Source organism: Bison bison, unplaced genomic scaffold (genome assembly GCF_000754665.1).
Source record: "Bison bison bison isolate TAMUID 2011002044 unplaced genomic scaffold, Bison_UMD1.0 scf7180017864524, whole genome shotgun sequence".
NCBI lineage: Eukaryota > Metazoa > Chordata > Mammalia > Artiodactyla > Bovidae > Bison > Bison bison.
This window is the reverse complement of record NW_011495075.1, coordinates 4778824-4798187: the sequence shown is the minus strand read 5'-3', so window position 1 is coordinate 4798187 and position 19364 is coordinate 4778824. Positions and strand designations below refer to the sequence as shown.

Sequence of the window (19364 nt, the reverse complement as noted above, 5' to 3'; positions counted from 1 at the left end):
CCAGGATGTGGAGCTGAGACTCTTGTACTGTGGCTGCATTTATTATTGTTTTTGTGTGAGTCACAGCGAGCTGAGAACAAGGGGGAGGGCTGCGGCGGCGTTTTGGAAAGAGGTGGTGTCTCTCCCGTCCTGTTTGCTGCTGGTTGGCCTGTGGTCCAGCTGGCAGTGTGGACGGCGTGCTCCGTTCTGAACGCCTGCCCTCTCTGGCTCTCCTCTCAGTGCCTTGCAGCTGTGCACAGGTGCACGGGTCTGAGAGAGGAGGGTGCGGCCATACGGGTGCCAGTGTGCAACGTGGGGAACGGGACACAGGATTCCAGGCCGGGCTTGGACCTTCTCCAGCAGCGTGATGACGGTAAACAATGAGAGTCCTGAGTTTCCATTTCCTCACTTTAACAAATAAGCATCATGTTAACACCTAATGTCAGGGTCTTGGTGAGAATGAAATGATTTAGGGACAGTATTTCCATAAAATATTTAAGGCTGTGTGTGTGCTGGCTTCACTATTTTAACATCTTCAGTATTGCTGCTGCTACCAAAGCTGTTTACACAACCCTGACCAATGCCTTTTGCATTATATTTGAACTGCTTTCATTTTGAATAGATTAGAATCCTACTCAGGAATTGGTTAACTGAGGCGGTAGGCCCAAGACTCTATGAGTTTAAACTGGAATACTATGATGTGTCTAGGCAAGAATTTAATTTCTGAAACTGCTATATCATAAAATAAAGGAATTAAGGATTTGTTAATATTATTTCAATACTCGGGAATAACAATTATCAAGAAAGATAATTGTTACAATTACAAGATTGTCATTACAGAAGGCTGAAATGTATAATGTTGGCATCACTGATTACCCATAAAGCCTTTGACTGTGTGGGTCACAAAAAATTCTGGAAAATTCTTGAAGAGGTGGGAATACCAGACCAGCTTACCTGTCTCCTGAGAAACCTGTATGCAGGTCAAGAAGCAACAGTTAGAACCGAACATGGAACAATGGACTGGTTCAAAAGTGGGAAAGGAGTACATCAAGTTTGTATATTCTCACCTGCTTATTTAACTTCTATGCAGAGTACATCATGCAAAATGCTGGGCTGGATGAAGCACAAGCTGGAATCAAGATTGCCAGGAGAAATATCAGTAACCTCAGATATGCAGATGACACCACCCTAATGGTGGAAAGTGAGGAACTAAAGAGTCTCTTGATGAAAATGAAAGAGTGAAAAAGCTGGCTTGAAACACAACATTCAAAAAGCTAAGATCATGGCAGATCATGGCATCTGGTCCCATTACTTCATGGCAAATAGATGGGGAAACAGTGGAAACAGTGGTAGACTTTATTTTCTTGGACTCCAAAACCACTGTGGACAGTAACTGCAGCCATGAAATTAAAAGATGCTTGCTCCTTGGAAGAAAAGCTGTGACAAGCCTAGGCAGCATATTAAAAAGCAGAGACACCACTTTATTGTTTTTCTGGTAGTTATTTGTATGGATGTGAAAGTTGGATCATTAAGAAAGCTGAGTGCCAAAGAATTGATGCTTTTGAACTGTGGTGCTGGAGAAGACTCTTGAGAGTCCCTTGGACTACAAGGAGATCCAACCAGTCAGTCCTAAAGGAAATCAGCCCTGAATATTCATTAGAAGGACTGATGCTAAAGCTGAAGCTCCAATACTTTGGCCACCTGATGCAAAGAGCCAACTCAGTGGAAAAGACTCTGATGCCAGGAAAGATTGAGGGCAGGAGGAGAAGGGGGTGACTGGATGAGATGGTTGGATGGTGTCATGGACTCAATAGACAAACTCCAGGAGATACGGAAGGACAGGGAAGCCTGGCATGCTGCAGTCCATGGGGTCACAAAGAGTCGGACATGACTTAACAACTGACAACAGCAACAGATAATAATACATAATAATAATATGTAATAAGTAAATATGATTAAAATAATAAAAGAATACATCTATTTTCATGTTTTATCAGGGTTAAATTCATTACTGATAATGACTTTGGTTTCATATAAGATAAGAATGAAAACCTCTGCAACTAAAATAATACACAACACCAAGGCACTGCTTATTGTCCGTGGTGGCTTCTAGAAGTTAAAAATGTGAGGTGGCACAGAGCAGTCTCCAAACTGATGAAACTCAATTGTCTTTCAGAGACGAGTCTTAAGCTTGTAAAGTCTACATTAAGCAAATGCTTTTTTAGAAAGTGTGTTAATACATTTTGGTATCCTTAGAAAAGGTGTGTCTAAATGCACAAGCCAGAAATCTTATTGGATAAAAATTCAAAATGCTCCCATTGAAAATAAAAGTCCCAATTCTAATTTCTCACGTTTGTGTGTGTTAAGTTGCTTCAGTTGTGTCTGACTCTTTGCCATCCTATGCACTGTAGCCCACCAGGCTCCTCTGTCCAAGGGATTCTCCAGGCAATAATACTGGAGTGGGTTACCATGCCCTCCTCCGGGGGATCTTCCTGACCCAAGGATTGAACGTGTATCTCTTTATGTCTCCTGCATTGGCAGGTGGGCTCTTTACCACTAGCGCCACCTGGGAAGCCCTTAATCTCTCATAATATCTTGTTAACTGTTATTATGGTAGCTTGACACTTTGAATCAGAGCAGGAAGTCACACAGACTTTTCATTGCTTCAGGAGGTTAAAAGATTATAAGTGACACGTAGAAACCCAGGCCTCTATCGTAAACCCATTGTTGTAATGGAAACGTGTGCTCTGTGCCTCTGCCCCGATACTGGCTGCAGATACGCTCTGATGGCTGTTGTAACTGATGTACTGTACATCACTCCTTCAGGAGTGTATGCCAGGAATGGCGTACATGATTCTTACTCAAGAGCAAATTGTGCACAGAGCCCTGTTAGTTATTGAGTATATTGGGTGAGCAGCGGGTTTTACAAGGAAGGAGAACAGCTGTGTGCAGTTGAGAGGTGTGAGAGATGGTGGGCTGCGAGACCATCCTTGCAGGTGGCTCCAACAGTGTCCATATCTTTTATCTTTTAGATATCCATATCTTTTAGAAGCTTCTGTAGCATTCCAAGACAACATGCTTTTTCCTGGAAACAAGGAAGAAACTATTTTTAAAAATTAACGTGGACAATGGTAAAAGCAGATCTGTCTTTTATAAAGATCACTCCTAGAAAAGAAATGTAGAGAGAGATTTGGAAGAGAGAAGCCAGCAGTCAGACAGGATGAGAGATGGTGAACAGGGTCTGGGCAAGTTTACAGCCATGCGGATGGCACCTTACATCCATTTCTAGGGGAGGAATGACGGGATTTGACGGCTAATTAGGGCATGGGAAATAGCGAGGAAGATCGTGGTAATTCCTGGAAAACTGGCTTGAGTGACCTGGATGATAACCCTATTCTCCGGCAGGGGTGGAGGAGAGGGTGGATGGAGGAGAGAGAGTTGATATTTGGAATTGCTGAATGATGCCTGTGAGATAGTTGGTGAGACATCCTGGAGATGGTTGGATTCAGAAGGGCAATCTGGCTCAAGTTACAGATCAAAATCGAAGAGTTTCTGAGAAAATGTTAAAGGGAAAAACTGCTTCCTGGTTTCCCTGAGAATGGTCACGTGCCCCCATAGTCTTTTCTCAAATGCAAATAAGTAAAACATTTTTTATTTTTTTCCAATGCACCTTTAATTTGTTGGCCTTTGCTAGAACTTGGCATTTTTTGGGTGGAAGCACTTTCCACACAGCCCTTATTAAAGGGTTCCTTCCTCTCTCCTTGAGTCTCGGGGCCAAGAGGGAAGTTGACTTTCTCGGCCCACTGCTCCTGGAAGACCATCATTTAGTTCATGACTCTATTGTCTTCCTCGTAAGCTGTTCCTTTCCTAATCCTGACTCTGCCACTTTGTAGCTTTTTGATCTTGTTTAAATTCTTAACTTCTCTGGGCTGCAGTTTCATCCTTAATAAAATGGGCATCATAGTAGTACCTCACGGATAATTTTTTGACAAACAAAATCAGATCATGCGCATGAAAAGCTTAGCACAGTATCTGGTGTGAAATAAACTCAGTGAATGCCAGCTGTTACCATTAATAACAGGCAAGGATCTTTGTCTTCAAAGCAGTTGTGCGATATAAGCAAGTAACAAGTAAAATATAACAGTGGACGGTCTGTGGAACCCAGGAGGCTGGAAAGAGTAAGGAAAATGAGCAAGACTTCACTAAGGATGGGACATTTAACAGAAGCCTTAAAGGATAACTTCATCAGGTAGATAGGCGGGAAAGAATTTTCCAGAAGAGGGAGACAGAGCAGTGTGTCTAAACTTGAGTGAGGGTAGAGGGACCTAGTGGGTTTGAGAAAAAGCAAATGGTTTCATAGGACTAGAACGTAGAGGGGTGATATAATTGTCATGGGAAAAGAACTTGGAAATATTACAAAGATGTTTTGGTACCAGAGTAAGTTTTTGGTTTATCTAAATCCATTTAGCAGCTATTGCAGAATTTTATGGACCAGGCTTTTAGAATTTCTTGAGCTTCTTCTTTTCGGTGACCCCTATCTCTATTCCACTATAACCATACAACAACACAACTTCAGGTCAGAGCCTGCCCTTGTTCAAAAGGTTTTACCACCCAAATTCTCACAACGAAATGGCTCCAAAATCACTGTAGATGGTGACTGCAGCCAGGAAATTAAAAAACACTTACTCATTGGAAGGAAAGTTATGACCAACCTAGATAGCATATTCAAAAGCAGAGACATTACTTTGCCAACAAAGGTCCATCTAGTCAAGGCTATGGTTTTTCCAATGGTCATGTATGGATGTGAGAGTTGGACTGTGAAGAAAGCTGAGCGCCAAAGAATTGATGGTTTTGAACTGTGGTGTTGGAGAAGACTCTTGGGAGTCCCTTGGACTGCAAGGAGATCCAACCAGTCCATTGTAAAGGAGATCAGTCCTGGGTGTTCTTTGGAGGGAATGATGCTAAAGCTGAAACTCCAGTACTTTGGCCACCTTATGCGAAGAGTTGACACACTGGAAAAGACCCTGATGCTGGGAGGGATTGGGGCAGGAGGAGAAGGGGATGACAGAGGATGAGATGGCTGGATGGCATCACTGACTTGATGGACGTGAGTTTGAGTGAACTCTGGGAGTTGGTGATGGACAGGGAGGCCTGGCATGCTGCAATTCATGGGGTCTCAAAGAGTCGGACATGACTGAGTGATTGAATTGAACTGAACTGAAACTTCTGTTTCCTTGCTTCTATTGAAATCTTACTTCAGCTCTAGCAGAATCTCCGTCTCTGGGCCTCTCTGCATTTGTGCCATCCGTCACTCTTTCCTTGTCTTGATGTCTCCCCAACCAGCCTGGGATTTATGCCATGCTGTGCTGTGCAGTGCTCAGTCGCTCAGTCGTGTCTGACTCTTTGTGACCCCCATGGACTGTAGCCCACCAGGCCCCTCTGTCCATGGGATTCTCCAGGCAAGAATACCGGAGTGGGCTTCCATGCCCTCCTCCAGGGGATCTTCCTGACCCAGAGATCGAATCTGTGTCTCTTACATCTCCTGCATTGGCAAGTGGGCATTGGCAGGTGGGCATTGGCAAGTGGGCATTGGCAGGTGGGCATTGGCAGGTGGGTTCCTCACCTCTAGGGCCACCGGGGAAGACTGGGCTTCCCGGGGAGCTGTTTTAATGATGAGCCTCTTTCCTTAACTTTCTTGCCCTTGACCTGCAATTAGTATTTTGCAACTTTCCAGACCTGGGAATCCCCATTGCCTGCTTTCTTTTATCCTGACTTAAGGGCTGTTGTGCCACCTCTGATATTAGCTGACTGTAGTTATGCATTTAGTATTGTTCTTGGTGCACGCACATGTGCTCAGGTGTGTCTGACTCTCTATAACCCCATGGACGGCAGCCCACCAGGCTTTTCTGTCCATGGGATTTTTCCAGGCAAGAATACTGAAGTAGGTTGCCATTTCCTACTCCAGGGGATCTTCCCAACCCAGGGATCAAACCCATGTCTCCTCCATTGGCAGGTGGTGCCACCTGGGAAGCCCCTAGTATTGTTCAGCAGGTATTTACATGTCACTTGTAGATTTTTAAAATCATATTTAATACAGTGGCTACTTCATGCTTTTCCAGTTTCTAGCTCCTGTTCTCTCAGCATCACATCTGTATTTAACTGAGTTGGAAGCTATCCCAGATTCCCTGGCAAATTTATCTTTGCTTCCAATTACTTTTCAAAATCTTTAAAAATTCTACCTACTTGGAGAAATCAAGGCAGGAACACTGGAAAGAACAAATGACTGGATCGTCCCTGCCCTACCCTGAGCGTTAGCTGTGTGCAGCCTCACTCGGAGGTGGAGAGCGCGTGCAGTCCTGGGCCGTCTGCCCGCAAACCCACGTTCCTCTACTCACCTGAGATGAGCAGCAGAGGAAAGGGGGAGAGAAGGAAAGAGAGAGCCGCAGGGACATTTGTATAATTCTCTCACCCAGTGTTAGAAAGCAGTGATTATTTCGCTTACCAGAAAAAGCATTGGCAGTTTTTCAGGCTTGCACAAGCATTCTCCATAAAATCATTCACCTCCATATATTCAGGTTTTGTGTAGTTTTCTCTGTTTGCGCATTCTGTGGTGTGGCAGCCTGGGAATTACGGTGGCCTCGTATGTCTTCAGAGTTCTAAAAGGAAAAACAGGACACTCATAACCTCTTTCCTGGGTCCCAGCATGTGTCTGGGGTCCCATCCAATCCCCAGGTCACCGAGGATGAGGGTGAGAAGTCTGGGGTTCTCCTCGACCTGCATTTCTGCTGTATCTTTGACCCTCAGTTTCTCTCCTTTAATCTGAAGGTTGGACCAAACCCTGAAGAGTTCTGCTTGTTTGAATGTGCTCCTCCAATATTTTCTGTCCTAGGTCTGCATATCAATAGGGATTTGGTTAGGAAAAAAATTCATTTGATGTATTTCAGATATGAGGAGTTTCATACAGGAATTAAAGGCTTGTATGCAGAACAGGCAATGCAATTTGTAAGCCCTTAATTCCTAGATGAGGACAGGGATTGTGGTGATGGTTCCATAAACCAAAGGATGTCAGAGACTGGCAGCCAAGCCCCAGAAACAGGGTGGAGGCCTGGAGTAGAGTCTTCCTCACACCCCTGCAAAGAGCCAGCCAGTCCCGACCACATCTCCATCTCAGATTCGGAAACTATGAGACAACAGATTTCTGCTTTTTAAGCCACTTGATTTCCAGTAGTTTGTTGTTGTTCAGCCGCTCAGTCGTCTCCGACTCTGCAAGTCCATAGACTGCAGCACATCGGGCTTCCCCGTCCTTCACCATCTCCCAGAGTTTGCTCAAGCTCCTGTCCTTGGAGTGGGTGATGCCATCCGAACCAGGCCAGAATACTGGAGTGGGTTGCTATTCCCTTCTCCAGGGGATCTTCCCAACCCAGAGGTGGAACCCAGGTCTCCTGCACTGCAGGCAGATTCTTTACCGTCTGAGCCTCCCAGGAAGCCCTGGCAAACTCATACAGGGCCCTTCTAGGCGCAAGGCCCTGAGTGACAGCAAAGGTCACATGCCATGAATTCCAGGAGACTGGCCCTGCTTGTCAGATGGCTGGGGCAGGGGGAGTCACAGAAATTCCTGGGAAAGATCTTCACCAAAGCACTGAAGTGGGGGTTCTTGAAAGCTCCCCAGAAGGTGCTGCAGCTCTGAAGGATCTCTGGGAAGTTCCCAGACACTCCATCCTGCAGCCGTAGGAACGAGTGGTCTCCAGGCTCTCCGGGGAGCTGCTGGGAAGCCCACCTGTCCCCGTGAGTCCTGGCTTCTCTCCTACCTCCCGAATCCCTAAGTGCCTCTCGTCAGCAAACTCAAACCGGGAACTGCATGGAGAAGGGAATCTGAGGGCACGTGTGTCCCAATGTCTCTCTGTTGCAGGGCAGGTGGTCTTGGGAAGGGGTGACCACAGCGCTGCGCAGACAGCAGACTTCCCAGTGCCCTTGGACTGACACTCTCTGCACTTGAAGTTTGGACGTCACTTTCCTTGGGTTCTAACAAGACCGCCTCCCCACCCCCCACCCCCACCAGGCAAGGGTGTCTTTTCACAAGGTATCCTGCGAGGTCAGGCAGAGGCAGGAGCAGCACTGGCCCTCCTGTTGGCCTTAGGGCTATGAAGTGAGATCTCTCTGAAGTGAACTCTCCTCCGTCCAGGGAATATGACCTTTCCATATAAGGAAAAGGGGGGAAATTGATGTAGCAAGTAAGCAAGAAGAGGGGAGGAGGAGGACTTGAGAAGGAAAGAGACAATCAAGTCCAGAAGCCTTTGAAGAGACTAAAGGAGAACCCACCGAAAGCATCGCCAGAACCAGGAGGAGATGGAGGGCTTTTTTGCTTTAAATTAATTATAGAAGGAGGAAGGGAGCATCTTTAGACTATTTGCCAGGAACGTTGCTTCTCCACCAAAGCCAGTGCGTCAGCATGGAAATCTCTCACCCTTTTCCTTTTCTGTTACCGCGGCGCAGCCGCTCAGTCATGGCCGGCTCTGCGACCCCATGGGCTGCAGCACGCCAGGTCTCCCTGTCCTCCCCTAAATGCATGTGATTTCAGTCCTTCTTTGAATTTATGTCTTTAAAAATATCTGGTTGTGAGAGAATGTCTGAACTGTCTTTGACAGCTAATGGAAGTCACGCAGTTCAGAGCGGAACTACCCGTGACTGTCAGGAATCCGTGACGTCACCTTAGTCGTCCGCGTACACGTAGCGATGTCGCTGTGTAAGTTACAGTGCGTCCCCGAACCTAATAAAGTCAGAGGGTTTTTTCCTGTCCTGTACATTTTTCTGTTGATGCAGAGTTCCTTTTATTTGTGTTTTTATCCCAACCTTTCTACTTTTCTTTCATACAGGAAAAAAAAAAAAAAGTGAAAGTGAAAGGCACTCAGTCGTGTCTGACTCTTTGTGACCCCATGGACTATACTCGTCCATGGAATTCACAGAACTATAAACCAATTCCAACAGATCGGTTCAGCTCCTGGAGGTGTTTTTGTGAAAGAATTTAACGTTATGAATTTTCCTTTTCTTAGACAATTAGCCACAGAAGGGCTACTCAGTAGCTGCAATCAGTTTCTGTCGCTACATAGGGTTACAATGACCCGGCCCCATACTCAGTGACGCTGTTTACGAAGTGAATGCCTCCAGGCAGACTGGACGGCACTGTTCGGGTGTGTTTTTGAAGGTCAATTCGCTCTCTATACTTGATGGCTGTATGCGTAAGAACAGTAAACATCCAAATGAAAACTGAAGATCATAGTTTTCCAGATGTCTCATCTATGGAGCCAAGCATCTGGAAATACAAAAACATCTGGATGACTGACTGCGCTCATCACTTTTCATCCAGCTGTTTTGGTATCACTCAGATGTAGACCAAATCACTTTTTCCTTTTTTCCCCATAACAGTACCTCTGAAAAGCTGTGATAAGAATCACATTGTTAAGTAATATTAATAGTGATAAGACATATCAAATAAATCCAAAGCAAATAGTTGTTTGTACTGAAATTGAATTTAAGCTTTTGAAACACGTTCTTACGCATGCATCAGGATCACTTGAGAGCTAAAGTATTTGAATGACATTGTTATAAATGGAGCTGCAGTGTCTACAATAATGGTTTCTAATTTATTTATCTTATTTCTTAAGCAATAGGAAGTAACCTGAGTGTATAACAGATAGGTATATGAATTTTATTCACATTATGAAATAAAGTTTAGGAAAGTGTTAACAAGTTTTAAACCACTTATTTGGCTTTATATGTTAATGGTGTTTAGTAAATATAGATGACTAAAATACCAAAAGATGTAATCCAAAGCTATTAGGATGTGAGAGTCGAACCATAAAGAAGGTTGAGTGCTGAAGAATTGATGCTTTTGAATTGTGCTGGAGAAGACTCTTGAGAGCCCTTTAACAACAAGGAAATCAAATCCTGCTGCTGCTGCTGCTAAGTCACTTCAGTCATGTCCGACTCTGTGCGACCCCATAGACAGCCGCCCACCAGGCTCTGCCGTCCCTGGGATTCTCCAGGCAAGAACACTGGAGTGGGTTGCCATTTTTCTCTCCAATGCATGAAAGTGAAAAGTGAAAGTGAAAGTGAAGTCGTTTCCAACTCTTAGGGACCCCGTGGACTGCAGCCTACCAGGCTCCTCCATCCATGGGATTTTCCAGGCGAGAGTACTGGAGTGGGGTGCCATTGCCTTCTAAAGGACATCAATCAATCCTAAAAGACATCAACACTGAATATTCATTGGAAGGACTGATGCTGAAGCTGAAGCTCCAATACTTTGGCTACCTGATTTCAGAAAAGCTGACTTACTGGAAAAGACCCTGATGCTGGGAAGAATGGAGGGCAGGAGGAGAAGGGGACGACAGAGGATGAGATGGTCAGATGGCATCACTAACTAGGTGGACATGAGTTTGAGTGAACTCTGGGAGATGGTGAAGGACAGGGAAGCCAGCATGCTGCAGTCCGTGGGGTCACAAAGAGTCAGACATGACTTAGCAACTGAATAACAAATATTTAAAAAATAATTATATGAAACATTTCTAAAAGAATTGATCATTTATATCTTTCATATATTCTTTTTTTTTTACTTTAGCTTAGATTTTTTTTAATTTAAATTTATTTTAATTGGAGGCTAGTTACTTTACAATATTGTATTGGTTCTGCCACACATCAACATGCATCTGCCACGGGTGTACACGTGTTCCCCATCATGAACCCCCCCCCCACCTCCCTCCCCGTACCATCCCTCTGGGTCATCCCAGTGCACCAGCCCCAAGCATCCTGTATCCTGTATTGAACCTGGACTGGCGATTCATTTCTTATATGATATTATACATGTTTTAATGCCATTCCCCCAAATCATCCGACCCTCACCCTCTCCCACAGAGTCCAAAAGACTGTTCTATACATCAGTGTCTCTTTTGCTGTTGCTTTTGCTGCATATCGGGTTATCGTTACCATCTTTCTAAATTCCATATATATGCGTTAGTATACTGTATTGGTGTTTTTCTTTCTGGCTTACTTCACTCTGTATAATAGGCTCCAGTTTCATCCACCTCATATATTCTTAAAAAATAAAAAATGTATCTGTTATTGTATTATTTTACATGGCAGAAATAAAGATACCAAAGCATTGCTGAAAAACTGCTTCAGAGATAGAACGAGAACACCGGTGTCTACTGGTCAGTTCAGGGGTCTTTCCCTTCACCTTGAGTTCAGTTGCTCAGTCCTGTTCAACTCTTTGCGAGCTCTTGGACTGTAACCCATCAGGCTTCTCTGTGCATTGGATTCTCCAGGTAAGAATAATTGAGTGGGTTGTCATTTCCCCCTCTGGGGGATCTCCCCACCCAGGGGTTGAACCTGCATCTCCTGCGTTGGCACGAGAGTTCTTTACCACTGAGCCACCGACCTTACTAATGCCAAATAAAACTGACAGAGAAATTCCTATTTGCAGGCCGGGTGAGAAATAGCCAGACCTCAAATAGGGATACTTAGGGACTTTGGGGGAGAAGGCAATGGCACCCCACTCCAGTACTCTCGCCTGGAAAATCCCATGGATGGAGAAGGCTGGTAGGCTGCAGTCCATGGGGTCGCTAAGAGTCGGACACGACTGAGCGACTTCACTTTCACTTTTCACTTTCACGCATGGAGAAGGAAATGGCAACCCACTCCAGTGTTCTTGCCTGGAGAATCCCAGGGACGGGGGAGCCTGGAGGGCTGCCATCTGCGGGGTCGCACAGAGTCGGACACGACTGAAGCGACTTAGCAGCAGCAGCAGCAGCAGGGACTTTGGGAAGGTCATGTCCACACTGCTATATTTAAAATGGATAGCCAACAGGGACCTACTGTGTAGCACAGGGAACTCCGCTCAGTGTCATGTGGTAGCCTGCATGGGAGGGGGCTTTGGGGGAGAATGGATGTGTGTATATGTATGGCTGAATCCCTTTGCCGTCCACCTGAGCTTTCACAACAGTGTTAATTGGCTATATTCTGATATAAAATAAAAAGTTTAAAGTGTGAAGAAAATGGCAAGCCACTTACCTACAACAGATACTATTCCACAACTTTCCATTTTTACTGATGTAAAATTTAAATTCTTTTTCTTCTCAAAAACCACTCAAAGTTAACATGCTGGCATCTCTTTTTGGGTCGGCATTTGTAGAGTCTACCAGCTGTAAATGGCAGGTGGTGCTGGAATAGCCTATTTCATTTTCTGTCAGAAAAGAGGACAGACAATCGAATAACTACTAAAAACCTCTGGGTTCTTGAGAAATTCCTCTATAATTTTAATTCACAATTTGTTATCCTAGGGAATAGGCCCAAGAATAAAGATGAGCAAATATAGATAGCTCCCTTTTGTATCTTTTAAAACCTATATGCATATTTGATTATTGTGTATCAAATACTATTTCAGCTTCCCAGGTGGCACTAACGGTAAGAACCTGCCTGCTAATGCCGAGATGTAAGAGACACAGGTTGAATCCCTGGGTCAGGAAGATCCTCCAGGGTAGGAAATGGCAACCCACTTCAATATTCTTGCCTGGAGAATTTCATGGACAGAGGAGCCTGGCAAGCTACAGTCTATGGGGTCACAAAGAGTTGGACATGACTAACCATGAATGCACCATCAAATATTATTTAGACAGATTCAGTAGAATACTTTGTAATCTCAGTGTGACTACTTTTGTAAATCTTAAACTTAGCTTGCTTAGGAAATAATCTTCACCTACTATTTGGGGAGGGGGAAAATACAGATTTTTTAAAATGTAATTTTACCTTAAAATGAAGTAGCTTTTAATAATAGCACTAAATACGTTGAGTTTAAGTCACAAATGGATTTTCTATTTAAAAGCAACATTTTACAGTGGTATAGAAAATGTAAATATTTCTATGCAAAAAGGATACTAGGGAAATAATTGCACATTGTACAATAAATAAATATTTGTGGAAAGAGAAAGTACTTTTTCTCTAGCAAATGTGTAGTATACTCCAGGTATTACGTTAGGCACTTTAGAACGCATTGGAATTGTAATAAGTATCCTGTGGGGTAATTACAACTGTTGGTCCCATTTTTCAGGTTAAGAAACTGAGATTAGGAAAGGTCAAGCAACTTTCCCAAGGTCACACAACTAAAAGAGGCTGTGACAAGATTCCAATCCAGGCCATTTGGCTTTGGAGTCTGAGCTTTTATCCACTGAACAATGTGATGCCTAATTAAACTAAGTGTTTAAAAATAATTTAAAGACATTGGCCAGTCCCTTTCAGGCTTCCAACAAAAGTACAGTAAACAATTACTTTGTTCTAAAAATGATTTGTTTCCACGGACTAAAAAGCCACAAGCTGTTGCAGGCGATGGTTTTTTGTAAGTGACAGCTGCTCTGCTTTGTGAACTTCCCGCAAGCCTGCCAGAAAGTTAATATCAATTACAATTAAGGAGGAAAATTATTTTGGGCAACATCACATTTGACAAGAGCTTTGGCAAACAAAGCGTTGCCAAAGAGCAAAAATATTAACACTTCGCTAAAACTTTTCCTTTTTTTTTCTTCCCGTGCCGACTTTTGCATAAAGGTGTAAACTGTGAACTGGAAGTTGATGAGTGTTGGTCCCAGCCCTGCCTCAATGGTGCCACTTGCCGGGACGCTGCGGGGGCCTACTTCTGTGACTGTGCCCCGGGATTCTTGGGCGACCACTGTGAGCTCAACACGGACGAGTGTGCCAGTGCGCCGTGTCTCCATGGCGGGCTGTGCATGGACGGAGCCAACAGGTACGCTTTCTCCCGAGAAAGCACTCACTGGCCAGGAGCTACTGCACCACCTCTGGCGAATCTGGAGATCTCACAACCCCAGCTTAACGTTTTCAGAGTGCTTTTTATGCTTCAAGTGATTCAAGGTTGTAGCAGTCACGCTTTATTAAAAAATGCATCCTTTGGAGGGCCTCTGTCTCAAGAGAGAGCATTTTCCAAGTCATTCTTGTAACAGTTTAGAATTTCTTCTGTTATAGAAAAGTGCCAGTCTTCCACATCGAAGAAACAAAGGGGAATCTACCTTCCCTATCCATGGTAGATGCGAAAACAAAGCTGGAGTTATTCTGTATGTGAATGTAAGATTGTACTTATGAAATGACAAGCATATAAATCAAGTGGTGAAAAAGAAATCCTTTAGGAATTTTATCTAAACAGTGTTGGCAAGGGCAGTGATATTAAATTAATTATGTCTTGAATTTCTAGTTGTTTAGGGAATTAGGTGAGTACTTTTGAGCCAGCAGAGTGATGTTCCAAATTAGAGTCTAACATTGACTTCTCAGCAAAAACAAAACCAAACAATAAATCGCACCTTAATATAAGGCATATAATAAATTTGGGTGACGGTAGTTGAATTCACATAAAATATTTTTTGGAAGAACTTTCTAGCAGTTAAAGCACAGGCATTGAGTTATCAAACACTTGAGTTTTAACTGCTTAGCACTTGGCGGTGTGTTCACAGATCCTCCGGCAGCTCAGTGGAAGGCAAGGTGGGCCTTAAAACCCCCTCGACAACACGGAGTCTAAAGTTTGGAGAAGTCAGGGAAACCCCACACGTTCATACAGTTAATTCTTTGCAAAGGAGGATTAGAATCCAATTTTATTTCATAAATAAGATATAATTTATCCCACATCTGAATTTCAAAATGAGTCAGGCTCAAAAGGGGGGAGCATAAAAGTCTTATGTGCTTCAAATATATCCAGGAAAACAACAGATTTTAAGCAGAACAAGGTGGTGGAACACCTCTTTGGTAAACTCTGAGCGTGATCCAAGCTTTGCCTGTGATTTTCAGTTACACCCACTTCGTTCTCCAGTGGTGAGAATCTTCACACCTGGAGACTGGTAACTGGGAAACACATGGACAGACAGATCAGACAGAGCAGCAGTTCCCACACAAGTGCTCCGGGAAAGAGGAGGCTCTTCCAGCCAGGCCTCACTGTTTCCAGGAGGCGTCAGGACAGAAGTCACACAATGCTTTTGATACCTGCCTGTGTGCGTGCTAAGTAGCTTCAGTCATGTCCAACTCTGTGAAACTGGACTGTATAGCCTGTCAGGCTCCTCTGTCCATGGGATTCTCCAGGCAAGAATACTGGAGCGAGTTGCCGTGCCCTCCTCCAGGGGATCTTCCTGACCCAGGGACCGAACCCGTGTCTCTTTTGTCTGCTGCATTGGCAGGAGGGTTCTTTCCCACTAGTGCCACCTGGGAAGCCCTTTGATGCCTTTGGAAACAAACAGAACAAGGCTAAACCTGCTTCCTGCTAGCTTTCCTCTTTCACCGGAATACGTGCTGTGAATACTTTTTCTACTGTATCCAGAGCTCTCTCAAAATACCTAAATTTTGAGATCATCTCAAGTTCAGCAAATATGACCTGACTTTGTTTTCCCACCAAAATAATTAACGCATTTGCTATGAGATTTGTGGGAAAGGCAAAAACTATGCCCCCTGGAAGGTTCCTGCAGACAAAGGAAGATGTAAATGAGACTGAGTCTGTGAACTGAGGTGCGCTAGCCAGACTTGACCTCAGGGCTCTGGTCTTCAAGGTCTCACACATGGTATTGAGATTTGCAGTAGGCATTTTTTTAATCAAAGAAATGAAATAGTGAATAGAGGATTTCTAGCTAGGAAAATTATGTATAAAAATTATAGTCACTTATATTTGCTAGTATTTCATTTTCCTTAGTGAAATCTTAATGTCTGCATTGGTGGTAAACAGACATATAGCCAGGGTGAACAGGACTGTTACTCTGTATTAAATCATAGGTGTCCTCCCCCTAGACACTTATTTTATCTAAGCTGGGTGTGTAAGCCCATGATTTTTCAATACTGGATCCTCAAGGAGAGGCCATATAAAGTGACATAGAGTGAACAACTCTCCCGGTCAGATTCGTATTTTAGGTCTGTCAGATAATCCCATTCAATCGACGAATCATTATAAATAACACGACCAAAATATTATTGTAATCTAGAAATAAGGAAACATAAGTCACAATTTATATAATGAGAAGCTTTCCTTTTTTCCATAATTTATTATTTCACTAGGGACCTTATTACTGGATTCTTTATATAAAAAAGTGCCTTGATGGTATAAATCATTCTCTGCCGCCTCACAAATATTAACTACTCTATTTCATACAATTCAGTAGTTTTATTCAGTATTTTCTGCCCTTTGGCATGCTATGCTCATTCTTCATATACGCATTTAATTATCCCAAGGACTCTGTGACAAAGGTACTATTACCTTCAATTTATGGGCGAGGAAACAAAAGTATAAACAATCATGGTTTTCAAGTAATTTTGACTGAACACTTGCTTGGGGTAAGTCTCCTTAGCTCTCCAGGGGCTCCTTGGCTCTCCTTAAAACATTTGCGTGGGATAAGCAAGTCTCCTTAGCTGTTCTTAACAGACTTGCTTTCACTAAAAACCTTGAGGGATCATCTCTCGAAGCCTGCAAGCATATGCTTCTGGTAGGTATTAAGCCCACGCTGATGGACAGGTGGAGAGACAGGACAAGGATACATCGTCCCCCATGAGCAAGGGCTGATGTCCCGACTTCATTTTGCTCCCCAGGTACAGCTGTACCTGCGCAGGTAGTGGGTTCACGGGGACACGCTGTGAGACCCTGCTGCCCCCGTGTTGGTCAGAGCCCTGTCACAACAACGCCATCTGCGAGGACAGTGCTGACCGCTACACCTGCCGCTGCCGGCCCGGTGAGTGACAGGACTCCTTCCACTGTTGGTTTTTTTTTTTCTTTTGCGTAGAATAGAAACAAATAGCTTATGACAAAAGGAAATTGTTGCTGGAGGTTTAAAACCAACTCTTTCTTCTAGTTATCATTGTTTGATTTAATCGTGTTCTTCGGTGCTCAAACATATCTATTGCTACACTACACATTATCTGAACTAGATTACCAAGGTGTCCAATCATCAGAATCTTCTAGAAGAAATGCAGAGGAAAAAAATAATCAATGGAAGGGTTGATTTCAGCATGGTTTTTGTGGAGTAAAATTCACTGGAAGATGCTTCCTTGTCCTCCAAGATGTTTTCTTTGGCACCTAGAACATATTAAAACCCATGAAACTCCGTTAAAATCCTAAGTGCTTGTGTTGTAATTCATGGAGTCAATCAGTGTGATGGCTGATTGTCCCCATAGAGAGTATAGAATGATTTTTCAGAAATGTAAGTATTCTGCTCACCTTTTATAAGGTAAAAGACAATATAAGTTACACATACATAAACCCTAATTTAAAATAGCACTTTAAAAGATAATTGGACTTGAGCGTAGAGGTGATGGGAAAGAGTATGTGACACTTGAATCAACAAGCCACTCGTAAATATTGATGTTAATTTTGGCAAAAAATAACCTGCTTGACATACTTCAACCTCTTACTAGGATTTTATTGCTAGAAATGAAAGTGCATTTCTCCTCTCTTCTTTCTTGAGCCATTGGAAAACAACCGATAAGCTTGCGATTATTTAAAATCTAAGCTTACTGACCACGTACCCCACCTCCCCACTCATGTCATTATCTAAGGAAAGGGAGGCCCTGTAAGTTGGGGGGAGGCATGAAGACTGGGGTCAGTCCAGTCAATAGCAGCTTCTGATCAAAAGGCATCTCATTGCCTGAGGAACATTTTACATGCTTTGGTAAAAACCAGATAAACTTAAAAGTATAAAAGGAAGTTGGGGATTCGCCTGTGGCTCAGAGCTCTGTGTACCTCATGTGTCTCCCCACTTCCAGATAATGAAGAGGACGTATTTGTTTTCCTTTGGCCATTGGTCCTTGTCACTAGGAAACGATTTGTAACACTTGAATCAACAAGTCACCTCCAACACTGAATTTTTTTCCAAAACGTGTTATTCCACGTTCTTGTCATCAGCCAACCCTCAACACTCAGTCAACAGTCTGAACAGGACCTCAGTCCAGAAGCAGGGGGTGGAGTGGACAGCTTGGGAGCAGGACGAGTCCACCATTTGTTAACTGAGTAAACTAGGGCGAATTACCCCTTAATTCTTACATTTCTCATCCACAAATAAAGGATACAAAAGCTATTTATAGTATTGTTGTGAGGGGTAAAATTATAAAAATGGAACCTGGCGTGTATTAAGTACTCAAAAAAAAAAAAAAAAAGGCAACAATTATTACTACATTCCAGGTTCTACACCAGGAGGTGAAAATTGTATATGACAGATGGTTTCTGTGCTCTAAAATATGGGCCCCCAACCTCTGGGATCTAATGCCTGATGATTTGAGGTGAGCTGATGTAATAATAATAGAAATAAAGTGTACACTAAATGTAATGTGCTCGAATCATCCCGAAACCACCTCCTCACCCCTGTCCAGTTCACGGAAAAATTGTCTTCCATGAAAGCAGTCTCTGGTTCCAAAAAAGTTGGGTCCTGCTGTTCTGAAGGGTTTGTAATGGAGTCAGGCAGCAAAGGAGAACTGCCTAAAAAAGACCAGTATGAGCCCCAAAGATTTCACTGCCAACTGTATATATGAAGGATTGCCGCTGCTGCTGCTAAGTTGCTTCAGTCGTGTCCAACTCTGTGTGACCCCACAGACGGCAGCCCACCAGGCTCCCACATCCCTGGGATTCTCCAGGCAAGAACAGTGGAGTGGGTTGCCATTTCCTTCTCCAATATGAAGGATTAGGGGATCACAAAGACACAGTTCCTCCTTCCAAGGAGCTTAAATTCTAGCAGGAATACAGTGTGAAAAAACTGTGTACGGTACAATTTTGGGTGGCTCAGACAGTAAAGAATTTGCCTACAATGCATGAGACCTGGGTTCTATCCCTGGGTCGAGAAGATCCCCTGGAGAAGGGAATGACAACTCACTCCAGGATTCTTGCCTGGACAATTCCATGGACAGAGGAGCCTAGCAGGCTACAGTCCATGGGGTTGCAAAGAGTTAGACATGACTGAGCAACTAACACTTTCACAAGATTCTCTAATAAATTCCATAAAAGGGAAGAAGGGGAGAAAATGTTTAGCAATGGCCTGAGGAGGCAGCATTTTAGAAAACTTGAAAGACCACTAAGCACATCCCAGAAATGTACCCACGAGCTGTGTGACTCTGGCCACGTCTCTGCTCTGAGCCTCGGTTTCCTCATTGACAGATAAAGCAGAGATGATAATAATATCCACCTCATGGTGTCATTGTGGAGTGAAGTCCAGCTCATTGAGTGGACTTTGTGTCATTGTACTCCACATAGTGTCATTGTGGAGTGAAGGAACTCCCAGCTCAGCCTAGACCACAGCAAGTCGATAAATGTCAACCCGACACCCTGGAATTAGGAGATGGGCCATTCTAGACCCTAAGTCCGGCAGGTGGTAGCTTGT

At 43.7% G+C, this 19364-nt stretch overlaps 1 protein-coding gene across 1 annotated transcript in view; it reads left to right on the top strand.

Moving 5' to 3' along the window:
• CRB1 (crumbs family member 1, photoreceptor morphogenesis associated) overlaps positions 1-19364 on the top strand; it is a 193616-nt gene that overhangs the window by 46637 nt on the left and 127615 nt on the right. The window contains exons 4-5 of the mRNA XM_010831101.1: positions 13570-13765; positions 16591-16730. Of these exons, the coding sequence (XP_010829403.1) occupies positions 13570-13765; positions 16591-16730 (336 nt within the window). The remainder of the gene's footprint in view (positions 1-13569; positions 13766-16590; positions 16731-19364) is intronic.